General features: G+C 52.6%; 1 protein-coding gene across 2 annotated transcripts in view; it reads left to right on the top strand.

Annotated features, from left to right (window-relative positions):
- Positions 1-15203, top strand: part of IKBKE (inhibitor of nuclear factor kappa B kinase subunit epsilon) — a 22435-nt gene extending 7232 nt beyond the window's left edge. The window contains exons 11-20 of one of the 2 annotated variants that reach the window (XM_021711206.1): positions 47-164; positions 4165-4240; positions 4370-4482; positions 6241-6317; positions 10124-10163; positions 10905-11006; positions 12612-12708; positions 13475-13587; positions 13794-13865; positions 15100-15203. In XM_021711206.1, coding sequence (XP_021566881.1) covers positions 47-164; positions 4165-4240; positions 4370-4482; positions 6241-6317; positions 10124-10163; positions 10905-11006; positions 12612-12708; positions 13475-13587; positions 13794-13865; positions 15100-15133 — 842 coding nt within the window. In that variant the 3' untranslated portion in view covers positions 15134-15203. Of the gene's footprint in view, positions 1-46; positions 165-4164; positions 4241-4369; positions 4483-6240; positions 6318-10123; positions 10164-10904; positions 11007-12611; positions 12709-13474; positions 13588-13793; positions 13866-15099 lie in introns of those variants that run through there. The other variant, XM_008055701.2, reaches the window with a different exon arrangement.
- The last annotated feature ends 10638 nt before the right edge of the window (positions 15204-25841 follow it).

The raw sequence follows: 25841 nt of genomic DNA, 5'->3' as shown, positions 1-25841 counted from the left end.
CCACGTGCACGACGCTCTCAGCCCCTCCCACCCTCGGTCCCTGGTCGAGGTGACTCTGACTCAGGCTTCCCGGGCAGGGAGGTGCTGCAGGCCACATGCAGGCGGACTCTGGAGGTCGCGCGGACGGCCCTCCTCTTCCTCAGCAGCAGCCTGGGCACCGAGAGGTGGGTGTCCTGCCCAGGCCCGCCGGGACCCTCGGCCCTTCTCTCTCCTTCTGTTCCTCGCCTCTGATACTCCCGACGGTGCCCCTGGGGGGAGGAGGCTCACAGCCCCACGGGCTCTCCGGGTTCCAGGGCTGCCTCCTCGCCCCAGGAAGGGGCCTCTGTCCCACCAGGCCCTCCTCGGGGTGTTTTAGAAGGCTCACCCTGCGCCAAGCCTGGGGCCATGGTGCGGGTGAGAGCCGGGGCCGCTGCAGCCTAGGGACGCCAGGTGGCTGCAGTCTTTGGGGACAGAAGATCAGGCTGCCACCACGCCCGAAGTCCCCCTCCTCCCACCATCCGCTGGCCCCCGTCCTCAGGGAGGTCCGGGGAGTTTCCCAGCTGTGGGTTTCACTGCAGCCTTGTGTGTCTCCTGGGGCTTGGCAGGAGCCAGGCTGATGACCGGGCAGCTGGGAGGTGGGGGTGTGGGTGCAGGAGGTGGAAGGGAAGCCTCTCCAGATGACAGGGATGGAGTCCCTGTCCTGGCTGAGCCCCCTTCAGACAGGGACGCAGAGCGGGGGTCAGTCAGCAGCACTGCCAGTGAATCTCCTTCAAGCAGAGCTCTGTCCAGGGTGCAGGCGGGGCTGCAGGGGTAAGTGTGGCATCGTGTCATGCAGAGAGGCCCATGCTTCCCCCAGAGCAGTTATTCCCTCCCAGGCATGTGAGGGCTGGTGGGATGGTTGAGTAGAAGAAGACTAGAGATAGGTAGAGGCAACCACGGAGGCCTTCCTGGAAGATGAGGCTTTTAAGGCTAGAAGGAAGGAGAACACATCAGGTGGGAAGGTCTGTGCAGAGACAGAGAAGAAGAGGGCTATGTTGGAGAGACAGAGTGGGTGCTGTTGAAGTTTGTTGAAGCCACAGTCATGGTGGCAAATATCCCGGAGTGAAGTCAGACAGGGACGGATGTGTGGGTGGAGAAGAGAGGAGAGAATGCAGGGGGGTTCTGGAGTGTCCAGCTAGAGGGAGGTCAGACCCCAATAAAATGACCAGTAGTTGTAGGTTCTGGATCCAGAAAGAGAGCTGTAGAGAAGGCCTTGGGGGGTCTGCCCACTTGCCCTGAACCAACAGGCATCTGGGGAGGACACCTGGGCCGGGTCTGGAGCCCTGGCGTCTGCTGGCTGCTGCTTCCCCACAGGCTCTGAGGCCTCTGAGGCATGGCATGTCTGGAAAACTCCGGTCAGGCAAGGACCTGCTTCAAAACAGATGTCAGCCTCCTGTCGAGGAGGAGGATGGAGAGCAGAGAGAGTTCTGAGTCAGGGGCCAACCGCCATCTCTTCGCTAACTCCCAGTGACCCCAGGCCACTGTCACCTCCGCTTGCCTGGGCATCTGTGTCCTCGTTTTTGAAATGAGAGGCTGATTGATCTCTGAGGCCTCTCAACTCCCTCGTTTCAAAATAAGACCTAGGAGACCTTCTGAGTCTCTTAGGGCCTGAGGCCACTGGCTCCTCCCCTGTGGAGCTGGGTCTCTTCATGAGCTGAGTGTCCCGGGGAAGAGCCCAAGCACCTGGTGCCAAGTGGCCTCTCCCACACTGTGCTCCCCCTGCCTCCAGCTCCTCAGGCAGGCTTCCTTGGCAGGGCAGCCTCGCCTTTGTCCTGAAGCTCCCTGGGCCTCCTTGGCAGCCACTGCCTCCTGCAGGCGGGACTGCTTCGGGATTCCCCGGGCTTCCCCGCTCACCAGCAGAGACAGTGTGTGTTCGTGGAAGTGTGCTTTCCCGTCAAGACCATCATCTCTGAGACCCCGTTGGATCCCCTCACATACCTTGCTAGGTAGCAGGCAGGAAATGTGTCTCCCCGTATTGTGGATGAAGAGCCTGAGGCCTGAAGGTCGGGCAGATAGCAAGCGTGGCCACCAGCTCTAGGACTCAAACCCGTGTCTCCTGACTCCCCTGTCCAGTTGGATTGGGTCAGCCGCTTCTGCCATCAAGTATTCCACGCCCTAAAATCCAACTGTGCACTCAGCAATTCCTCCCACAACCATGCGCTGAGTAACCGCTATGCACTAAGCACAGATGTCTGATGAGCAAAGCAGACAGCACCCCTGCCCTCACAGAGCTTCCAGTTCACTCCCAGTTCTCTCTTTACTCACCTCCTTTTTCTTCCTCTGCTCCTTCATTCCCAAGTCAGAATATACAGGATACTTTTGTTTTCAGTTGGGGTTTCTCTGTCACTCAGGCTGGAGTGCAGTGGCATGATCATGGCTCCCTGCAGCCTCGACCTCCCGGGCTTAGGTGATCCTTCCACCTCAGCCTCCCGAGTAGCTGGAACTACAGGTGCGCACCACCACGTCCAGCTGATTTTTAAATTTTTTTTTGTAGAGATGAGGTCTTGCCATGTTGCCCAGGCTGGTCTCGGGCTCCTGGGCTCAAGCAATCCTCTTGCCTTGGCCTCCCAAAGTGTTGGGATTACAGGTGTGAGCCACTGTGCCTGGCCTGATACTTTTAAAAATTGTTGTTGTTACTAAAAATGTGTATGCTCATGGTAGAAAGTTACAAAATATAGGTAAAGCAAAAATAAGAAAGTAAAAAGACCGTGTCCTACCACCCAGAGATAGGTTATCACACCTCAGTAGTATGTATCCTTCTGGATATGTTTCTATTATAAAAGTACATATATCAACCCACATGAGATTATTGTGAACCTGCTGTTTTTTAACCTGCCTTTCTCAGCTAATGAGCTCTCCCCTCCATGTCAATACATTCTTGTCTCATCTGGTGCCCATTCATATTCAGATTTTCCTAATTATCCTCCAAATTTCCTTTTACAGCTGGCTTTGTCCAAACCAGGATGCAGTCCAAGACCACACTGTGTATCTGGTTGTTTTGTTCCTTAAGTCTATTGTAATGTAGCACAAACTGTTTCCCCTCCGTTTTTCTTGACACTGGCATGTTGAGGGAACCAGGTCCATCGTCCCACCTCTTCTGGACGCGGCTAGAGTTTCATCTTGGAGTTGTTTGGCTTTACTGGCATTGTCTGTAAATGGGGAGTTACAGAGACTGGGTGGATTCAAGTGACACTTTTGCTAGAATACATCGTAGATGATGCTGGGTACTTCAGGTTGACATGCCATCGGATGGTAGCAGCCTGATTTCTTTACTGTGTCATTCCATTCTCCCTGCAAACCAAAAGACAAAAAGCAGTACTAGGTGACCTTGTTACCATGCAAATGTGCCCCCTTAATTATTCATCATTTTTCCCTTTTTCTTGAGACTGTCACCCAGGCTGGAGTGTAGTGGCATGATCATAGCTCACTGTAGCCTCAAACTCCTGGGTTCAAGCAATCCTTTCACCTCAGCCTCCTGGGTAGCTGAGACCACAGGTGCATGCCACCACACCTACTGATTGTTTTTGTTTTGTTTTTGTTTTTTGTAGAGACAGGATCTCACTATGTTGCCCAGGCTGGTCTCAAACTTCTGGCCTCCAGTCATCCTCCTGCCCCACTTCCCAAAGTGCTGGGATTACAGGCGTAAGCCATAGCCCCTGGCCTCATTGTTGATTTTAACACTACGTCCACATGAATAAGTGTATGGGTAGCAGGATGCTAATGTTCCAAGTTCTGGCACATTGTTGACTGATAGTCTACAAAATATAGCTTTTCTCTCATCAATAAGCTCTTGGCTCTCAAAAAATATAGGAATTTCATTCTTTCCCTTTAGTTACAAATTTTCTGGGTAAGGAGTTTATTAATAGCTGCCTTACATCGTGGGTTTGTGAATTTTCAATGATTCAAGGTGTTTCAGTCCGCCTCAATCTTTATTTTTGATGATGGTCAACAATGTCACCCCTGGGTGAGTAGGGACCTCTTAGGCTGGTTCCTTTGTCCCAAACACAGAACTCCCCAGAGACTTCGCCAGCTAGCATGACTGTGCCAGAGGTGCCATGCTGAGCATGCGGTCACTGAGCTTTCTGCCCGCCACCTCCGCCGCCTCCGAAGCCCCCAAACGTGGCCTTTCTCCTTGCTTCCCTCGAGGTTCAGCAGCGTGGCAGGAACGCCTGATCTCCAGGAACTGAAGGAGGTAGCAGAGCTGAGGTCCAGGCTGCGGACTGTGAGTGAGGCTGGGTGGGCCATGGGCTTATCTTGATCGAACCTGGGGGAACCAGTGGTCCAGTCAGCCTGCCCATCAGTGCCCCGAGCGAGCTGAGGTCTCATGGGGTTCTGCCCTTCTGCCCCGCAGCTGGCTGAGGTCCTCTCCAGATGTTCCCAAAACATCACAGAGACCCAGACGAGCCTGAACAACCTGAGCTCCGAGCTGGCGAACAGCCGGGATCAGGTACATGAGGACAGAAGGTCTGTGGGATTTTCCTTCTTTGTGGGGTGGGGGTGGGGTGTGCAGCTCGAAGGGTCCTCAGGCTTTGTGGAAGTCAGCCCTCCTTCTCCCCTCCCTTGGCCAGGGCACTAGGGAGTGGGGGAGCAGTGGGAGATCGCAGAATGGGCAAGACCCTCCCCTGAGACCCGCCAGCAGGAGGAAAGGGCCTGTGGTCCTGCCCCATCTGGCAGGTGGCAGAGCGAGTTAGGAATCTCAGTAGTTACTGAGATAATTCAGAGAAAATAAACTGTTTGGTTCCTTGTATCTGTCAGGCCCTTGCTTAGGTCCTCTCATAGCATCTCATTGAATCCTCCAAACAATCATAGTGCTGCCATGTTGTCCATTTTATAGAAGAGGAAGCTCACCCAGAGAGGCTAATTTGTCCTGAGTCACAGCCAGTCAGTGGCAAATGACAGAGGCGGACTTCGGGCCTGGTCTGTCCACCCCCAAAGCCTGTGCTCTTGGCCTACTCCAAGCAGGGATTTACAGCCTTTAAAACCCCATTCTCCCTTTCACAGCCATCAAAATGCCCACCCATCCCACAGTCTGATGCATGTGGAGCCGCTGCCCCCTTGCCCACTCTGCCATCGCCCCGTGTCCTGAATCCTACATTCAAAAACTCCGAAAACTATGGGGTTTTATCGTACTGTTTTGGCTACCCTGACATGAGGCTCTTTCTGGACTTGATGTACCCGCTTAGAGTATCTTTTGGTTCTCTGAAGACGTGAACGTGTTTGGTTAGGAGGTGCTGCCTGGGATCCTGGCAGGGGCGCACCACCACATCTTGTGTGTGCACTGGATTTCCTTTTTGAAACCAGAAGGCAATTCTGAATTCAGAACACATTTGGCCCGAGCCTTCCGGATGACGACTGTAGGTCTGAGGTCCCATCCAGCCACCTGGTCCTTCGCCCTCACGTTCTCGGGAGGGCAGGCCCCTGGGGCTGGCAGAGCCCGGGGACAGGCTTGTGCTCTGCCCAGAGACTAGCTCCCGAAATAGCTAGATGGGGCCGCTTGGAGGTGCTTTAGGGAGAACGTGGAGCTGCACAGGCAGACCCGGGGGTGAGGAAGACCTCCTCCCACACGGCCGACTTCTCTAGCAGTGTGTATATCCAGCCTGAAGAGGGGAAGGAAGAAACAATAATGACCTTAAACCCCAGGCCTCCAGATTCCCCTGCCTCCAGGCAGGATTGTTGTTCATGCTTGTTGTAAACGCGGATTGTGGGTTCTTTATTTGTGTTGAATTTCTTCTTCATACCAGGCATTGAGTGTACCAAGGAACTATACCTGCTTGCCCTTTCCAGATGATCAGAGGTTTCCGCTCCACTCCATCTCCAGTTCTCAATGCCAGATGCTCTTGGGTTTCAGGAACCTCAGCTCCTTCCTGGGGTCTATTCTTATGTCTTCTTGTGTAGCAAAGGCCACCTCCCAGAGGCCTGTCTTGCTTGGCCTCTCCCTCTCACCTCTGTATTTTTTTAATTTGTATTTTAGAGTAACTCATGGAGTGTGTATGTGTGTGTGTGTGAGAGAGAGAGAGAGAGAGTCATGAGGATAAGTGATGACTGGCTGGCTCCAAGGGGTCTCAAATAAGCTTAGAGACTGGATAGCCACCCTTATTCCTGGGCTGGCCCCCCAAAACTGTGGCAGCGAGGCTCCTTCTGCAGGGAGACAACTCCTCCCCATTCCCATCTGCTCCCTCACCCGTTTCTCTATGACACCTGCTCCCTGTCTCCTGCCCACAGTATCCAGCAGGTTCAGTGTTGTTTGGACAAGATGAACCTCATCTTCAAACAGTTCAAGAAATCTAGGATGAGACCAGGTGAGCAGTGGGAAGGGCAAAATCCTCCTCGTGTTCTCCCTCTCTCCCTTCTTCCTTCCTTCCCTCCCTCTGGTTATTTTATGCTTCATCGGGTTGCTGGAGGCTCACTAAGTGGATGGTGCCCCGGTCTAAGGCAGGGACATGAAGCCCTTCACACCGTGCCTGCTGCCTCATAAGAGGCTTGGACTACATGGGTGGGGGGCTCCGTGGACTGGGTCCTGGGTGATCTAGAAGGGATGGTCCTGGAAGGAAATCCTTCACCTCGGCAGGGCACTTTACAGTAAGATAATTTCCCCATCCATTGTGTCTTTGGGGCACTGAGGTCTCCAGGCTTTCCAGAAAAGCGGGGAGGAATCCCATTTCATCACTAGGCCTGGCGTCTTGGCTGCATTATCTGCTAATCCTCACAGAGTCTCTGGGCAGGGGCAGCCCATTCCCAGGCCCAGGGGTGGGAAGCTGCTGGCCTGAGGTGACTGCCATCATGGGGCAGGGCCAGGGTGGAACCCTGGGGGAGGACTGTGGGGGGGGGATGCAGGGAGCTTGGGGAGGGACTTGTCGACTCTTCTGTCTGGGGAATTAACACACCAGGAACCGACCCTCTCTGTCCTCTCCCATGCCCCAAACCTTTCCTAATCTGAAGACTGAAGGTCTTGGGCTTGATTTCTGAACTCTCTTTCTTTTTGAGTCAGGGTCTTACTCTGTCGCCCAGGTCTAGAGTGCAGTGGCATGATCACAGCTCACTACAGCCTCAACCTCCTGGGCTGAGGTGATCCTTCTGCCTCAGCCTCCTGAATAGCTGGGAAAACAGGCATGTGCTACCATGCCTGGATAATTTTTTTAAAAATTTTGTTTGTAGCGGCAAGGTCTCACTATGTTGTCCAGGCTGGTCTTGAACTCCGGGGCTCAAGCAATCCTCTTGCCCTGGCCTTTCAAAGTGCTGGGATTACAGGTGTGAGCCAACATGCCTGGCCTCAGATTCTCTTCTGTCCTTGGGATTATCTAAAAACCACTGTCCCCAGTAGAAATATCGTGATGGCCACATACAAGGGAGGACTCTCCAAAACCCGCAATTATCTTTTGGAGGGTGGGCCTCTGGCAGTACAGGCTTCCCCTCCTAGGTCAGTGTTTTAGGAACTCATCAGCATTAGTGTACTGGCTAGCGTTGTGACAGGCTGTGTTCGGCTTCAGTTAATTTTTTTTCTTTTTGAGATGCATTTACCCATTTCATGATGGGCAATTGACGAGTGCATCTGCCCACATCTGAGTGTTCAGCAGTTTTGAACCAAAAATAGGATGACCTCCATGCCCCACCCTCCCTATCCAGCCGATATCACCCCGAGTGACTTTTTTTGTTTTGTTTTCCTGATGAAAAATTCCTCAAAGGGAAAAGTTTTGCTAATATGGAAGAGGTGAAACAAAAAACGAGACGCACTAAAAGGCATCAAAATTGACAAGTTCAAAACTGTTTTGAGCAGTGGAAAAAGCGTCTCAATGGGGTACTGCATCAGTGGAGAGTACTTTGAAGGTGACTGGAGTTTAAACATATAAGAATAAATACACAATTTTTAATAAATAAATTCCATCTTGGGGGGGTCCCCTCTCATATGTAACTTTAAAGCCTTCTAGTAGCCACATTTTAAAAGTAAAAACAGGTCAAATTAATTTTAATTTTATATTTTATTCCACTCAATATACCTAAAGTGTCATTTCAGGGAGTAATCAATATAAACAAAAGTACTAAGGGGATACTTTATGGGACTGTTTGCGCCAAGTCTTCAAAATCCCATGTATATTTTGCACATTGAAAAGGTCAATTTTTACCCCAGTGAAATATCATCTTCATTGTTTATAATCAAAACAATAAAGCTGTGTTTAGTGGGAAGAATATTTTACACTCATTCCATTTTAAGCTTTAAGTTAATTTAAGCTTTAAGTTAATATAAATTAAATGAAATTTAAAATTCAGTTCTTTAGCTGCATATTAAGTGCTCAGTGGCCACGTGTGTCTGTTGGTCCCCATTGGACAGACAGCTCTAGAACATAACCCTCGCTCCTTGGGCACGCCTGCCTCTGAGTCTGGCCTTGGAGCCATGGGGCTAGATCCCCAGGAGATGGGAAAAGCAAGACTCTTCTGTTCCCAGAAACCAGCGGGGACCTTGGGGCTCGGCAAGGTTGGCCTTACATCCAGGTGGCCTCCTTTGCTGCAATTTCGTGGATGCTTTTCTGCCTCCATGGCTGGAATTCCATGATTCTGTCATGCAGCCTTCTGGGCCCCTCTTTTGTGCTAGGCCTGCATTCCCCAACCCTTTTGGCATCTGGGACTAGTTGTGTGGAAGACAAGTTTTCCATAGATGGGATGGGAGGTGTGCAGTCAATCCTCACTGCTGATGTTAGTCTGCATTTGCAGCTGCTCTTAGTGCCAGCATTGCCACCTCAGCTCCAGCAGATCATCAGCCACTAGATTCCCATAAGGAGTGGGCAACCGAGATCCCTCACATGCGCAGTTCACGATAGTGTTCCCACTCCTATGAGATGCTTCCACTGATCTGACGGGAGGAGCTCTGCTCGCTGCTGCTCACCTCCTGCTGTGCAGTCCAGGTTCCTTACAGGCCACAGAGCAGTACGAGTTCACGGCTGGGGGTTGGGGATCCCTGTGCTAGGCACCGTCCTGAGGGCTGTGTGTTCTTAAGTGAGAGAATGTTCATAAAAACTCTAGGCACCATTACCCTCCCCATCTTATGGATGAGAAAACCGAGACACAGAAAGGTTAAGTAGCCCAAGAAATCTAGATCAAACTGTTTTTTTTTTTTTTTTTTTTTGAAAGCAGGATTTATTGAGAGGACAGAAAAGCTTCCACAGTGGGAGGGGACCCGAGGGGGTTGCCTGGTCCAACTGCTTTTAACCTGTTTTACAGCCTCAAAGGAGTTTTACTTCCATTGGCCTTTAAGAATTCTTTATTAAAAATTTAAAAAAGAATTCTTAACTGTTAACACCCCAAGTGTTAAAAGACATCATTTGACACTGATAAAAGATGTCATTTAGCACTGTCTCCCTTGTCCTCACATGAGTCTGGAGAAAAAAGGCTCAAGGGGGCAGAATCACTTGCCAGCCACCACCTGCCCGTGGGAGGCAGGGCTGGGACTTGTCCCAGAGCCCTGGGACCTCAGAGTGTTCTCAGCCAGTTCAGTGCGGGGCCCAGGAGGGGGAGTCTGTCATTAGGGGAGGAGAATGGGGATAAAACAAACCTGTTTCCTCATTTCATGTTGGGGCTGCCATGACCCTGGAGGCCCAGGAGGGGGCAGCATCTCCCTAGTACATGACTATCAGGGCCCTTCAGGAGGCAGCCAAAGCCGTGGACAGACACTTCAGAAGCCTTTTGGGCAAAAGTGGCTGGACAGAAGGGAGGTAGGTGATAGCCTGGCCTTTCCATCTCCTTGCTGCAGAGCCTGTGTGGCACTGCCTGTAGCGTGAATGTTCAGGAATGGGGTCGTGTCTGACCAAGTGTCCTTCAAGGCCCATACTGCTACCCACCCAAGCAGCCCCCATCTCCCCATGCCCTGCGCTGCAGGCATGCCTTCCTCTGGAGCCCTGAGGCAGTTTCTCCAAGCTTCTTCAACCTGTGCCTTGTCCTAATCAGTTAATGCTTGTTTCACTCCTCGGCCCTTCCTGGCTCCAGGGGCCACAAGCTCTTGGAAGCAGGGCCCAGGCCTGGCTGTCACATCTTTGTAGTTATCCCCCAACCCTGGCGGCACTCTGGTTTGTGAACTGACTGAATAGGTGACACGCGTCCTGTCTGTTTCCTTCAGGGCTTGGCTACAATGAGGAGCAGATTCACAAGCTGGATAAGTGAGTGGCTTGTCTGTTGGCAGGGATGGGTGGGTGGCAGGAGGGCAGGTGTCCTCAGGGCAGAGCGATTCTCCTGTTAGACAAGAGGCGGTGAAGGGCTCGCTCCCAGGCTCTCGCTGAGTAGGAGTAGCTGTGTCTGAGCAGGTTATCTGGGGTCAGCGGAGGCAGTTTGCATAGTCGGAGGGAGGCTTGTCAGAGCAATCTTGATGTAGCTGGAATTATTTCTAGTATCGAGATTGTTTGCAGGATTCCTTTCTCTAATTGTCCTCGTGATTTACCACTTACCACTTCCTGCTTCTGACCTCTGCCTGGACCTTCTCTGGCGCCTCCCTCTGTTCCCCTGTGACCCAGACAGTCTCATCGTCCAAGAGGCCCTCCGCGATTTAATGGTTGTTTGGAGATTCACTTCCCCAGCTCTACACCTACCTGTGACTCCCTACACACACACACACACCTCTCATTTCATGACTGTTTCTCCTTTCCTTCCCTTCCCCGGGACTAAGTTTGCCCGTTGTCCAGTTCCCGTGTCTCCCTGTTGATGCATGGGCTTTGCTGGCCCCTCTGGCCTTCACAGTTCAAGTGTGTGACCATTCTCTTCTCCTTCCCCAGAGACCTCGCCCTACCGTGGATCCAGGGCTTGGGCATTTATGACAAAGTGATGATGGAGACCGAGGGATGCTGGGCTGTGCACACGTGACCTTGGCTGCTCATCTCTGTGTCTTGGTTTCCCTGTCTTTTTAGGGTGAATTTTAGTCATCTAGCCAAAAGGCTCCTGCAGGTGTTCCAGGAGGAGTGTGTGCAGAAGTATCAGGCGTCCCTGGTCACCCATGGCAAGCGAATGAGGTAACAGCTCCTCCTGAGCTTGTGCAGCCCAGGGCCTGGCTTGGTTCTTCCATGCCTTAGAGGACCCTGGGCTTTGTGGGGCTCTGACTAGGAGGGAGGAGCTGGTGAAGGAGTGTGAGGAGATGAGTGCTTTGTGTACCCGGATGGACTGGGCAGTCTGCTGGGTGATTTCTATTATTTTCTTTCCTTCCTTCCTTCCTTCCTTCCTTCCTTCCTTCCTTCCTTCCTTCCTTCCTTCCTTCCTTCCTTCCTTCCTTCCTTCCTCTCTCTCTCTCTCTTTCTCTCTCTCTCTCTTTCGAGTCAGGGTCTCACTCTGTTGCCCAGGCTGGAGTACAGTGGCATGATCACGGCTCACTGTAGCCTTGAGCTCCTGGGCTCAGTCCTCCCACCCTAGACTCCCGAGTAACTGGGTCTACAGATGTGCCACCGCGCCCAGCTAATTTTTTGATTTTTTTGCAGAGACAAAGTCTCACTATATTGCCTAGACTGGTCTCAAACTTCTGGGCTTACGTATCCCTCTGCCTTGGCCTCTAAAAGTGCTGGGATTACAGGTGTGAGCCACTCACTTGGCCTGCTGGGTGATTTCTATACATTCACTTATCTAATCTTACAACATTGACCTTATGCTGTAGATATTATCACCCTATTCACAGATGAGGAAGCTGAGGCCCAGAGAACATGTGTCTTTCTCAAGATCACACAGCTAGTAAGTGGCAGACTAGTATTTGAGTGTGTCTGCCTCTAAAATCTGCAGTTTTTTTCTATTGTCCCAGTGGGCTGTGCTGGGAAACCTCCTCTTTGGGGTGAACAAACAACCCCTCTAGGATAAGGACAGGTGGCAGTGGCCCTTAAACAGAACCCTCTGTCACACTGTCCCCTTCAGGAGTTTTAGGATCTCTCTTCTCAGACAAGGCCTGTCCTCCCACCCTTCCTTGTGTGAACATTACCCCTCCTGAGAAGAAGGGACAGTTTGTCATGTGCTGCCGGGTTCTGAGGCCTGTGTGACCTGAGGGCTTGTTATGGGGCTGAGCCCTGGGCACTCACCCACCCTCATCTCAGAATCTCAGCTCCCCCACCCTATCCCAGATTCTGATTTCATCACTCTGGAGGAGGGTTGGATAGTGACGAAAAGCCCCTCCAGGTGATTGTAATGCAGCCAGGGTTGAGGACCAGCCACCGGTCTAAGAGTTCTGGGCCTCAGGGACCACACATTCTTGCTGATTAGCTCCACTTAGGAGAGAATTCACACCAGAAGTGGGAGCACGGGCAGCACCCCGCATTGAGTGTCCTGGTGTGGGCCATCCTTGGCCTCTGGAGCTTCGCCTGATGGCATGCTCACCATAACCGGCGTGTGTCACTGACCCCAGCCACAGGCATGTTGCCAGCACTCCCCATGAGGGTCCTGATGGCCCCTCCTGGCCTCCATGAGAAGTGTCCATCTACATTACTGTGGTGGGCCGGTACGCATCGAGGTTAGTGCAGGAAGAGCAGAGGTCACGAGGGAGGCAATGCCAGGTCCCGTCTGTGCCTGTGTGCTCACAAACAGCAGCTGGGTGGGCGTGGGAGTGAGTCCTGCTCTGATGTTAACTATTGACCTCTCTTGAGGATGGTGCACGAGACCAGACACCACCTGCGCCTGGTTGGCTGTTCTGTGGCCGCCTGCAACACAGAAGCCCAGGGAGCCCAGGAGAGCCTCAGCAAGGTGTGTCTTTGGGAGCACCTTGGGCTGTTGGGGGGAGGCATTCGATGTGCTGGAGCAGAAGGAACATTCAGGCCACTTGATCAAGTCCAAGCACTTTGATGTGGGTTGGAGGTCTCCCACCCACAGCTGTGCCCTGAGGTGGGGACAGAGGAAGCTTGGAAGGCACTTCTTGGTGGTCTCCAGTAGAAGGGTACAGAAGCTCCAGGATGCTGGGACATCTGTGTCACAGTCCTGTGCAGCCTGGGAGACGCCAAGGCCGCTCCTAAGAGAGGCCATGTGAACTGTCCATGGTCTTCTGATCTGCTCTCTGCAAGGAGACCGACACACAGGTAGCTCTGAGAAGCCACTTACCTTGCCAAAAGGAACAGAGAAGGGCTGCTTCTTAGAGAGCCCAGTGTGGCTCCGTCTGCCCTCTCTGGCATGTGGTACATGCAGCAACACATCCTTTCAGAGACTGGCGACAGGCTGCCCCATCCCTTCTCTGCAGTTCATGGCTCATAAGAGGTTTAGGTTAGACACAAAGGAGAACTTGGCAGTCTGCGTCCTTCAATCCAAGCACAGATGAATGAAGGTGGTTGTGTCAGCTGCACTCCCAGGCGGCGGGGAGGGGGAAGAGCTCCTGGGAAATCTGGAGAATTCTGCGCACGCTGGGGATGCAGGCTGGGGCAGTTTTTTCCCCCTCTTCTTACCCTTCCTCAGTGCTTACCCTGCCCAGCCACACACAGGCTGGATCACAATTTCTGACCATAGCTTGACTTCCCTTCAGATTCTTGACCGACTGTCTCACCAGCTCCTTCAGGACAGAACACAGGGGCCTCAGGCCTCACCATCCCCCGTAGCTCCTTATCCCAGCCCTACATCGATGGACCTGCTTCTCCAGTAAGTGTCTGAGAAAGAGAGGTGTGTGTCTGTGTGTGGAAGGGGTGCTGAAGCCAGCGCCCCAGGAATTTTGCCTCATGCCAGGCCTAGGAGGCAGGAATGAAGAGGCCACCTCGGTGGGGTTACAGAAGAGGGTGGGCCTTCTGGGGAAAGGTCTGGGCAGTGCGACTTTGGCCTCAGGGCCTCTCTTGCCCTGCCTTGGACAGCATGCAGGAGCTTTGCGAGGGGATGAAGCTGCTGGCATCTGACCTTCTGGACAACAACCGCATCATCGAACGGTAAGGAGTCCCCGTCTGTTCCTGGACGGCTGAGTCCCCAAGCCACCCTTGCTGCACAGGATGCAGCGTCTCTGTGCCTGCTCATGCGGGCTGGATTGACACGTCAGTTTTCCAAACAGCCCTGTTGGAGCTTACCCTTGTCCACAAGTGAGTCTCCATCCCAAGGAGGTGTAGGGTTCACTTGTAGCCTTTAAAATATGAGCCTTGGCCAGGCACAGTGGTTCACATCTGTAATCCCAGCACTTTGGGAGGTCAAGGCAGGAGAAGCAGGAGGACTGCTTGAGCCCAGGAGTTCGAGGTCAACCTGGGCAACATAGCTTTGTCTCTACAAAAAAATTAGCCAGATGTAGTGGCATAAGCCTGTAGTCTCAGCTACTCAGGAGGCTGAGGCAGGGGGATCACTTGAGCTCAGGAGGTCAAGTCTACAGTAAGCCGTGATCATGCCACTGTACTCCATCCTGGGCGACAGAGTGAGACGTCAACTCAAAAAAAAAAGAAGAAGAATTCCTTCCTCATAGTGTTACCATAGAGATTAAATAAAATGAGATTGTGTGAGGTGCCTGGGGCAGGGGTGGGATGTGGAGGGAAGGACACATTAAATATTGATTATTTCCCAGAGGTCACTTCAGTCTGAGATCCTAAGAGGTAGGGAGACCAGGAGCAGAACTTCTGGCCCGTCCTGAGTTTCGGAGGGTCCTTGGGTAGGGAGACATAGCCTCCCTGTCCTATTCTAGCAAAAGGAGAATCCATCCTCTTAAATGAAGAGGAGATTCCACAGCTTCTTGGAAAGACTTTTTAAAACAGCCCTTTTGGGCAGGAAGTCCTAATTTTAGTGTCGACATAAATTTTTCTATCTGTGATATGTAATCTACTTACAGAGAGCTCAAAACTTATGTTAGTGAATTTTCACTTCCTTATTCAGAGCTGTAGCCAAAGGGCCAGATGAACCCATTTGAACTCCGTTTCCCCCCTTCCAGCCCTGGCTGCACGTTGGAATCACCAGGGGAGCTTTTACAAGTACAAATGCCTGGGTCTTGCCTGTGTACTCTGGGTGTAACTTAGAGCTGGGATTTTTATAAGCTTCCCAAGTGACCCTAATGTATAGTCAGAGATGAGACTCAGAGAGTTCTTGTTGGGGACAAGAATGCTACAAGAGGAGTGCTCCTGAAAGTTGACCATGTTGGGCCCTGGGGTGTGGTCTGCAGGCAAAGCTAACCTGTGCCCTCCCCTACAGGTTAAACAGAGTCCCAGCAGCTCCTGATGCCTGAGCTCTGTGGGGTGCGTGTGGCATCCTGAAGCACTGAAATAACCCAAACACTGCTCCTTCTGCACTGTGAGGCCTAACCCAGAGCAAGACAAGGTCCCATCACATCAGCCTACCTCCCTCCCGGCCAGTGGCCGGGAGACATCACCAGCATTACCTTCTACTGCCTTTTCCCCGGGAAGCAGCATAGCCGAGGCCTTCTCTGTCAGGACCCGCAGGAGAGAGTGCAGCAGCCACTGCCTGGGTTGACCTTTCTATCTTATCCGAGCTCAGGTACTGCTAGGCCATGGGGAGAAGAGGCTCAGATAGGCCCTCCCACCCTCTCTGGTTTACAGGGCTTCTTTCTCCAGGAAACAGGAGAGGAGGCCTCCTGGAGTTTCCCAGGCTGCTGGTCAAGCGACCTCATCTCAGTCTTCCTTCCTCTTAAAGCGTTTCACATTGTACATAGCTCTCTCCAGGTTCCTCAGGGTTACCACACTCAGCCCCAGGCAACACAGAGCCTCCTTTTCCTTCTGCTCCTGGTCTGACTGAGCCTAAGGCTGAGAAAATGGGCGGTTGAGGCCAGCTGGGCCAGCGCCTTGGGGGCCCTCTCCCTCTCCCTCGCTGAGGCACCACCTGGTCTTGAGACATGCACCCTGCCCGTGGTGACAGACAGCCACGCCAATGGGCACAGGCCTGTAAGTCCAGCGCCCTGAGGCGATAAAAGGCCTGGCCCTTCAAGAACCGGAATAAATGTGGCCTTCTTTTCTGTTTCTGGTGGTTGTCCCTGGGCTGTGTCTGGGAGGCAGGAAGGCCCTCAGCTGGGTGTGCTTGCCAGCAGAGCAGGGCCTGGGTGGGGAGTCTGTGAGAAGTACTGGGAAATGGGGCAGGATCGGTCATTTCCTGACTCCTGCCTTTCCCCTAAATGGGCTGATTTCCGGGAAGAGCCCAAAGAAGACTGCCTTCTGCTGGGAGGGCCTGCCTTCCCATTTCTTCCATTCCCCTCCCCCGTCATTTGGGGAGCTGTGCAAGGGGCCTGGAACTTGGCCAGAAAGTTTTTTGGGGAGAAAGAAGGTCTTTTTAAAAACATTGGAAATCCACTATCTGAGTGCCTACTGCTGTTTCCCAGCCCCACTACTGTTCAAAACCTAGACTGTGCCCTAAGTATTGGGCGTGAGTAGTGGTGTGGGTCGTATTAAGCATTCCTTCATTTTGTCTAAAAGCTTGAGTGGTGCCTGGGTAAGGCATCACGACTTGTGCAAACTCCTTGTGAATCACCCTCCAGCCTTCCCTTGAACCACAGCTGGACTCCCTGCCTAGCCTGGGTGGGTAGAGGGAAGAAGGGGAATATAATCTGGCCGTCCTAGGAGGAGAGTGAGCTTAGTGGGAAGCCCCACCATGTGCTTTGGAGCATGAAGACAGCAGTATGCTTGACCCCAAATAACCCCAGAGATCCTTCCTGCCCTTCTTCATGGGAGCCTTCACATCCTGAGCCCACTCCACCTACTGACCAGGCAGAGCCAGAAGTGAGGAAGGGTGAGTCCAGGAGGCTGACATCCTCTGTGCTTCTTCTCTGTGGAAAGATCAGCACCTTCTGATCAGCACCAGCCCAGGGAGGCCAGGTATCGTGACTCATGCCTACTAATGCCAGAACTTTGGGAGGCCAAGGTGGAAGGATTGCTTAAGTCTGGGAGTTAGAGACCAACCTGGGCAACATATCGAGACCTCATCTCTACAAAAAAAAAAAGACAGGTGATATGGTGTGCACCTGTAGTTCCAGCTACTCAGGAGGCTGAGGTGGAGGGATCACCTGAGCCCAGGAGGTGGCTACGGTGAGCGGTGATCGTGCCTCTGCATTCCAACCTGGGCAACCGAGACTCCAACTCAAAAACAAAACCCTAGAAGAGGGTTGCTAGAGGCTGTTTGCTCTCACATCAGGCCTAAGTGGATTCATGTTTGCTACCTGGGCCTCAGAAGTTCATGGGTTCAAGTTCCAAGGCCTCAGGGGCTGGTTGCCCTGATGCCCCTGGGCACTGGGATCTGCTGGCATGAGTTTAAGGCCAACACTTCTGGCTTACCAGTGGCCCTTCAGGGAAGTCCTACAGTGGGTTTTCCCAGGCAGCTGCGGCTTCTCTGGCCCCCCATGTGTTTGAGGGAACTCAGGGAAAGAGCCAGGGTACCCATGAAAGCCAAATGCAGATTTTGGGGAGATGGCATGACTCAAGCTGTGTGATCTCATGAGCAGAGCACAGCCCAGGAGATGTGGGGGACACTCTCACGTAAAGGCTTCAGTTCATTTCCGTGCTGGGCAGAGCTGCTGACGCGAGCACCTCCCACAGTGGAAGTTCTGCAGATCTTCCGATTCCATCTCAATAGGGAGTGAGGAGCTGGGGTAAGGCCCGTGTCCAGAACAACCCATAAGCTCCTCAGTGGTCTGAAGACCTCTTAAACTTCCCTCTCTTCTCTATCTCTCTCTCTGAGCCAGGGTCTCACTCTGTCGCCCAGATTGGAATGTAATGGCAGATCATAGCTCACCACAGCCTCACCTCCTGGCTCAGGTGATTCTCCCATCTCTGCCTCCCAGGTAACTGGGACTGTGGGCATGCACTACTATGCCCGGCTTTTTTTATTTTTGTAGAGATGAGGTCTCTCTATGTTACCTAGGCTGGTCTCAAACTCCTGTGCTCAAGCAACCCTCTTGCCCCTGCCTTGCGAAGTACTGGGATTACACCACACCCATCTACTAACACAGCACTTAAGATAGAAAGAGCCCGCTCAGTTCATCAGACATGAACTGAGTGCCTCCAGTGTGCCAGGCCCCATGCCAGGTGCTGGAACTACAGGGGTGACTAAGACGCCTTACCTGCCCTCCGAAGCGGAGGGGAGGCATGGCAGTACCTAACTTCAGTATCGTACAGGAGGTGCTATGATAGGAATGCACAGCTCAAGTGTAGTACTCCCCGTCATCACAGGGGAGGGTGCATAAAAGTCAGCCTGGGAAGGTGTCAAGGAATGACTTTGGGAGCAAGTGACACCTAGCAAAGATGGTGTGGAAGGCATTCCCGGCGGTGAGATCAGCTGGAGCATAGGCATGGGAGGAACGACAAGTATGTCTGTTGCTGCAGAGTAGATGGAAGTAGGAAGTTGGTGTTGAGGGGAGGGAGGAGCCAGCCCCAAAAGGTCCTTGCAGGCCACATAAGGAACGTGAGCTTTACCTCAGGGAACCATGGACAGGTTTGAGGTCAAGTCCAACTGGTATTTTAAAGGTACTCTTTGGGGCCTGTATGGAGGGTGGAGTGCCTAAAACACAATGTTAGTTATCTGTACACCCTGCCTACTCCCCTTCTGTCCCCACCTCACTTGGCTCTGAGGCCCCTGTGCACGGTGGTTAGAGAAAATGGAAGTTCTTGTCTCAGAGAGGCTTAGGCAGGGGCTCAGATCAGTCACAAATATCTGGGAAGGGTCCACGTGGCATTTAGATCTGGTGAGCATCATGCTAAACCAGGCTGGCTCAAGGTAAAAGGGCCCTGTTAGCATGCACGGGCACATCCTAGGCTCCCAGGCTGGAAGTACAGTCAGCTTTAGAGGACCTGGCTCCTCTCTCTGTGCCCTGGTACTGCAGGGCTGTGTCTCTGGTTCTCTCAGAATCCACAATTTCCTCTCTTAAGACTGCTGTTCTGCTTCAAAACACGGATTCTGGACCCCGCCTGCTCCTGAATCCAATTGGTAAGCGTGTGTGGTCCAGGAATCTGCCTCGCTGATGAGCTTCCCTGGTGATTCAACACAAGTTCAAGTTTGAGAACACTGAGGCAGAATTTGCTTCTGTCCCCCAGAGGATGTGTGAATGACTCAGCGTAGGCCGATGGGTAGTGAGTGGGTGGTACACTGGATAGGCACACTCACTCCACACCTCACCCTGTCGGCTGAGGTGACAGGAAAGCCAGTCTGAGGACATCGATCTTGACCATGGCCTGGCCACCATCCTGTGAGAACCATCAGCTTTCGTGGTGCTGCCTCACTTCAGCGCCTGCAAAGGGTTGCTGCAACTGGGCATTTTGGGTTCACTTCAAACTGCTTCAAGGACTTGGTGAAGGGTGGAATTCCTTTTCCCTCCATCTCACAAAGGATCCTTAATCGGGCAGCCCCAGTGGGAGGTGCTGAGGAAAGGGCCAGCTCCAGGCTACTTTCCTTGGAAGCTCAGAATTACTGCCACTTGGACAGTGTGGGTGCTTTCCCTGCACCCTTCACCAGACAGAGGGGGGTGGGAGGGATGGGCAACAGGACTGAAGAGAGGAGAGATGAGAGGAGAGATGGGGAGGGAAAGGGAGAAAGAGAATTAGTAGGGGAGGGGAAGAAAGAGGGGATGTGGAGGGGGATGGGAAGGGGAGCAGAAGTGAGAGCACAGAAGAAGAGGGGGGCAGGGTGCTGGGGTTATGACAGACCTGCTCTCGCTGGTCTGTCATAACCCCAGCCCATGGCCTCCTGCCACAGTGATGGGCCTGGAGCTGCCTTAGTGCTGGAATATAAGTGACTGTGGCTTAGAGCCTTCCCTCTGGTTGAGGGAAAAAAACTGCTGACAAATCTGCCTGGAATATCTGAGTTTTCCAACACGGAAAGAACACACACACACACACACACACACACCAGTCTTATCATAAGCCAGGCAGAGCGACTTGGGATGGAAAATTCCCATAACTGAGATGCAGATGGAGATAGGCACCACTAAACTGGTGGAAAACAAGCCCCGTCCACCCCCACCGTACATGGTGACACCTGTTCACGTCCCCACCCGGATCTGCCCTTCTTGTTCTCACATACTCTCAAAGCCCTAGGAGATTCTCTTGGGAACATTAGAGCTTGGTGACATGCAGAAAGCCCACCCCACTGAGAGAGGGGATGGTGCTCTGTCAGCCCTCACCCTGGCCAGTTACAAGTATCTGCAGGCAGGAAATCCACTGCAGGGACCAGCATCTTGGAGGATGTATGTGAGTCTTAGCAGGAGATCCCAATACCACACCTTGTGCATCCAGCCCCAGCAGTCTTCTGGCACCGTCCATCCTCCCTAGACCAAACAAGTCCCTCATCTCCCATTCCCTGGGTGCAGGGGAGCCATGGTTTGAAGGGATGTTGAGTGATAAAACCTGGAATAGGCACAGGTGAGTGTCCAGACTGTGACACCTATTCAGGCCAGTCACATGACTTCTCCGAGCCTCAGTGTTCTCACCTGTGAATAGAAATGCCAACTGGGAGGATGAAGTCATTCAAACCCAAAGTGCCTGCCACATAATAGATGCTCACTGCTCGTTTAATGTGTACCTCCTACTTGTCCTGCATGTTGGGATAGAAAGACCAACAAGACCCAAGTGAGGAAGCAAAAATGTAAAATCTGAACTGTGACTTATGTTAGGATGGTGTGAATGTTAGAGACTCAGGCAACTCATGGGAGCCCAGAAGGAGGAGTAACAGGTTAGGTCTGGGTAGCTCTGGGAAGGCACTATGGAGAAGCTGGTGCTTGGACTAGACCTTGAAAATACAGCAGACTTTCCGTAGTGAGGGCAAACCAGGCACAGATTTTGCTGATTCTTTGCACTGTACTTACAAAGTGAGATCAGAGATTTTATTTTATTTTTATTTTTGAGTTGGAGTCTCACTCTGTCACCCAGGCTGGAGTGCAATGACACACTCACCTTCCAGGTAACCGGAACTACAGGTGTGCTACCATGCCCGGCTAATAGTTTTATCTATTGTGGAGATGAGGTCTCGTCAAGTTGCCCAGGCTGGTCTCAAACCCCCTGGCTCAGGCAATCCACTTGCCTCGGCCTCCCAAAGTGCTAGGATTACAGGCTGAGATCAGAGATTTTAAACACTGCCCTTCTTACACCAGTTGGGCAGCGCAAAGGCAGATTCACAGATGTGACTGGATTTGAGTCCAGACTGTGACAACTGTTCGGGCGAGTTACAGGACTTCTCTGAGCTTTGATGTTCTCACCTGTGAATAGGAATGCCAGCCATGAAGACGAAGTCATTTAAGCCCAAAGTGCCTGCCACATAATAGATGCCCACTGCATGCTTCTCAAATAAACATGAGTAACATATGGTGCTTTATAAGGGACTTTTACAGATATGATTTGAGTCTCCAATGTTTTGTAACAGTCCCAGCTCATAGTCTAGGAAGGTAAAGTATCACTGACCTCCCATTACACATTGCAAGCAGTACTCCCTTCATTGGGAGGCTGGGCTTTGCAGGAAACATGCTACCCAAAGAGGGAAGGGAGCGGTGCTAGAGAGCTATATTCCTGGAGTTAACAAGGAGAAGAGTGTTTTCCCTCAAATGTCACTACCGTGGTCCCATTTTCAAAGTGTGGGCTGTGAGTCTTGTTAATCAAAGTCTCACAGAATATGGGACAATGTCCAGACAACAAGCTCATGTTCATAAAGCGTGGGAGCATTTGGGGGCTGTTGTACCCACTGTTCTCTTAGCCTGCAACACTCCTGCTCACATAGACAAAGGGCTTGCTGCATTCAGGTCTGTGTTTAAATGTCTACTCCTCAGAAAGTTCTTCCCTGACCTCCCAATCTAATATTCCTGTCCCCTTCATGTGCTTTATTTTCATCAGAGTACTTATGACTTGACATCATATTACAATTCGTTTACTGTCTGGCTCTCCCACTAAAATGTAAGCTTCATGAACATTTCACTGCTGTACCTTTACTGCCTAGAACAGTGCCTGATATATAGTGGATATTAGATAATTCCTTGTTAAGTAACTATTCTGTGCCCTGTAAGATTGCACTGGTCACTAGTGCCGATTGCTAAGCCTTTCCAGTGTTTTCCCCATTCTGAGCACATAGTAACATTGTACGTCTCACTTCCTTCTGTAGGTTGGGGCTGTACAACTAGTTCTGGCTAATGAGCTGTGAGTGAAAGTGACTGGAGCTTTTAAATGCTGACATGGAATCCTCCAGGCTCTCGCTGATGGGACAGTGACCGGCAATATTAGATGGCGACTCTGATGAGCAGAGTGCCCCGCCAACCTGCAAAGAGCATGTAATGTGAGCAAGGAAGAAATCTCTGTGGTTTAAGGGCACTGAGAGTTGGCACTTGTTTATTACTGCAGCATAACCTAACTTGTCCTGACTGACACAGAAATTCCATGCAGATAGTTGTGCCAGAATCCCTGGGAGTTCCCTGAAAGAATCGGGGATTTCAGGCAAGTTCAAATGCCTCAAAGCCAAACAAAACCAAAAACTTCCCCTTCAGGAAGCAGACCATTTCTGTCCTTCCCCTTTTCCTTCCTACCAGGGGGTGGGGAAGAGGGGTTGGGGGACGGTCTTCATACAACTCACCCAATAGGGAAACCAACAGGCTCTGGCACCAACTCTAAAGTGACCTCACATGCTGACCACACACTCAAAACTCGCTGTCACAATCCTTCCCCTTGGTCAAAAATAAAAGCAGCCTACCCACTCTGCTGGGAGTGAGTCACAAACAGAAAACAGTCAATGGCTCTGAGCCAAGAGGATCTACTAACAAGGGGGAAAAACTCCCGGTGGAGGTGTCTCAGGAGATGTTGCGGTCTTATCCTTGTGCCTGGATGACCAAAGACAGATCCCCAAAATGTGGAAATCCAGGCAGACACTACCCCATGCAATGTGTTGACCTTACAATGAGACTAGAGTTTATTTAGTATTTCTTCCCTGGGGAAGAAGGAAGGAGTTGCTAGTGTGTGTGTGTGTGTGTGTGTTGGGAGGGGACGCTGTTCCAGGGAACTGGGCTGGGAAATATAGCATCAGAGAAGGCAAGTCCCAGGCCTTTTGTTGAGGTTAAGGGAGGCAACTACCTCCCCTGACCTCAATTTTTTGGCTCAGAGAGATGAACCTTAAGATAAACTTGATAAACTTTTTTGATTGGCTATATGAAGTTATATTATCTCCATTTTCATCTCTGTTCCCATCCCAGGAGCCAAATGTAGGGCTCCGGGCCCTGCATGGTCTCCTCCCCCTGGAGTGCTGAGAGCAGCCACCGCCACGCCATCAAATCAGAGCTGCAGCAGGAAAATAAAAAGCAGAACGTTTTTCTGTACAGTTCAGGCAACCGAAAAGGGTTTTATGGTCTGATTATTCCAGACGGTCCTCAGTGTCCCACTGCCAGAGTGGAGGCTCCTCCCCATGAGCCTCTCTGTCCAGAGATTCTGCGCTGGGGGGCGGGCAGAGATAAAGATTATTGGCAATTATTTCACAAGTGCCATTTCAAACTGATCTTTCAGTGATGTACTTTTTGCCAGTTCCCTGCTGCTTCTTACCACGCCAGGAGCTCTGTCACCCAGAGCTCAAACTGGGTCTGGACCCTGCCCCTCACTGCACTCCTGGGAGACTGGATGGATGACAGGGGGCACACACAAGCAAGTATTTATATGAAGCACAGACTTCAGCAACAACCCCAGGAGAACTGCTTGCAGGAAACGTGAGAGAGATGAAGAGAAGAGACTACAGGGCAAGCTGTGTTTTCCCTTTTACACATTCAGCAGAAAGCGTTCAGGAGTCGCCTTGGCTGGATTCTTCTCCATCACATCCATTGAAGTTCAGCCCTCTGAGGGAAAAGAACAGAGAAGCCCATTTTCTTATTACCACCTTAGACCTACTTAGAGCAGCGGTCCTCAAAGAGGGATTCTTGGATCCCTAGCATCAACACCGCCTGGGAACTTGCTGAAAATGCACAATCTCAAACCCTAGCCCCAGACCTACAGACTCAGAAACTCTGGGGATGGAGCCCAGTAATCTGTGATTTAACAGGTCCTCCAGGTGACTGTGATGCATGCGATGCCTGCCAAGGTTGAAAACCACTGATGAGAGAAAGCAAAGTTCAGACAGAAGAGGGAAGGTGGAAGAGGGGTGGGCCAGAGGAGGCAGCAGTGGCTCACACCCCTCATCTGTCCATCTGAACGCCTTCTACCTTGTAGCACCGTGGAGCTGGCCACCCACTAGGTCATTTCTCAGAAACCTTGTGAGGTGAGAAGCTCCTACCTCTGGTGAGCCCCAGAGCCCCAGGAACCTATCCTCTGGAAGGTAGAGGACTCTGTGATTACCACCACCACGAGGGAGAACCCATGAACCAAAACAGGATGGAAATTCCCTGGTCACTGGACTTTGGAAATTTTAGGAATTACCTAAAAATTATCTCCGAGGGAAAAACAAAAAGCAAAAGCGAAGATTCCCCCACTGGACACTAGAGGGAGATCCATCTCTGGCCTGGGAAGAGGAGGGAGCGACTCAGGCCCAGAAGAATTTAGACTATCCCTCTATATAATGACCATTCCTAAATCAACCAAACCCGTGTTTTAAGAGGAATGTTATGATCACTGAGCCAGAGTACTACAATAGCACCCACCAGTCTCCCCATCTCCAATCCACTTTATAGTTAAGGAAACGGGGGGCCAGAGAGGGCCCGGGGTCATTGCTGGTCCCTGACAGAATGCACGGGTTCGAAGATCCAGGAGTCCCGGGTCCTCCTGTTTCCTCAGACATCACATAAGCCTGTCTCCATGGCCAGAGGTGCTGGTCAGGAACGGCTACGTAATTTGCAGGAACCCGTGAGAAAAGAAATTGACAGGCCCTGGTTCAAAAATCAACACTTTCAAGATGGTGACCGCAGAGCATTAAACCAGCCAGGGTCCCACAAAGCAAACTCTCATGGGATAAGTGCTGGAAGAGAGCTCTCCGTGGGTCCCGTAGGTGAACTGTCCATACCAGGTACAAAGTAGGGCATTTGGGGGAACCGGTATTTCCACAGTAATTACTCGAGCAGCCTGGGGGAGGAGGTTTGACTTAAGAAGAAAAGCCCCCTAACCCTGGGGGGCGTGGGAACGTTCTCAGTCCAGGGCCCACGATCACCATAGCCCCAGCCTTCCGGGAAAGAGGAATATCCTACCGGGCAGGGCTGCGGAGGGAGGGGAAATCCAGCCAGAGTGAAAGTCGCACGCGGACAGCTCCGCGAGCTGCGGAGGCGGCTTCCCGCGGTCAGTCTGGCAAGCGTCCCGGCGCGCGCTTCCCTCGGCGTCACGGGACCCCGCGTCGTGCGGTGGCGAGAGCCGGGCATTCCCGGCCCTCGCCAGGGGGCGGCCGGCCGGAGGGGGGAAGGGCAAAGGAGCGCTGCCTCCTGGCGGCGCGAACACCGCGAAGGTGGCGGGCGGACATTGGGCCGGGGGGCCCCTCCTCTGACCCCATTTAGCCAGTCCCCAAACCCTTCCCTCCCACCTGCTCCCCCGCCTGGGTGCGTGCGGGTGCGGGTGCGATCGCGGTGGCTCTGGTGCTGGGGTAGTGGTGGGAGAGGGGGTGCAGGGCTGGAGGCAGGGGGCCCCTGCAGGAATGGTCTTGGAGCTGCCGTAGTGAGGCTCTCGGCTGCGGAAGCCTTCGGCCGCCAGGGTTATCCCGGCCACCCCCTGAAGGCGCCCCGAAATCCACACTCGCCCAGACGCCGCCCACCACGGACACTGCCCCTCGGTCGGCGGGTCGTCCTCCCGGGTCGTCCTTCCTGCCTCTCCGGAGTCTCCCCGCCCCCGCCCCGCCCCGCGGGCTGCGGTCCCTTTAAAGGCGCGCTGACCGGGGCCGCCCCTTCTCTCGGGCTGGCTCGGGAGTAGAGCCGCCGCCGTGCCGCGGCCGCCGCCACTCGCCGGGCATGGCCATGGCGTCCCCGGCTGTCGGGCAGCGTCCGTACCCGCTGCTCTTGGACCCCG

The sequence above is a fragment of the Carlito syrichta genome, unplaced genomic scaffold (assembly GCF_000164805.1).
Source record: "Carlito syrichta isolate Samal-C Ts95f unplaced genomic scaffold, Tarsius_syrichta-2.0.1 Scaffold301930, whole genome shotgun sequence".
In the NCBI taxonomy this organism is placed as follows: Eukaryota; Metazoa; Chordata; class Mammalia; order Primates; family Tarsiidae; genus Carlito; species Carlito syrichta.
The sequence above is the reverse complement of the archived record's forward strand: the minus strand, read 5'-3'. Positions and strand labels throughout refer to the sequence as shown.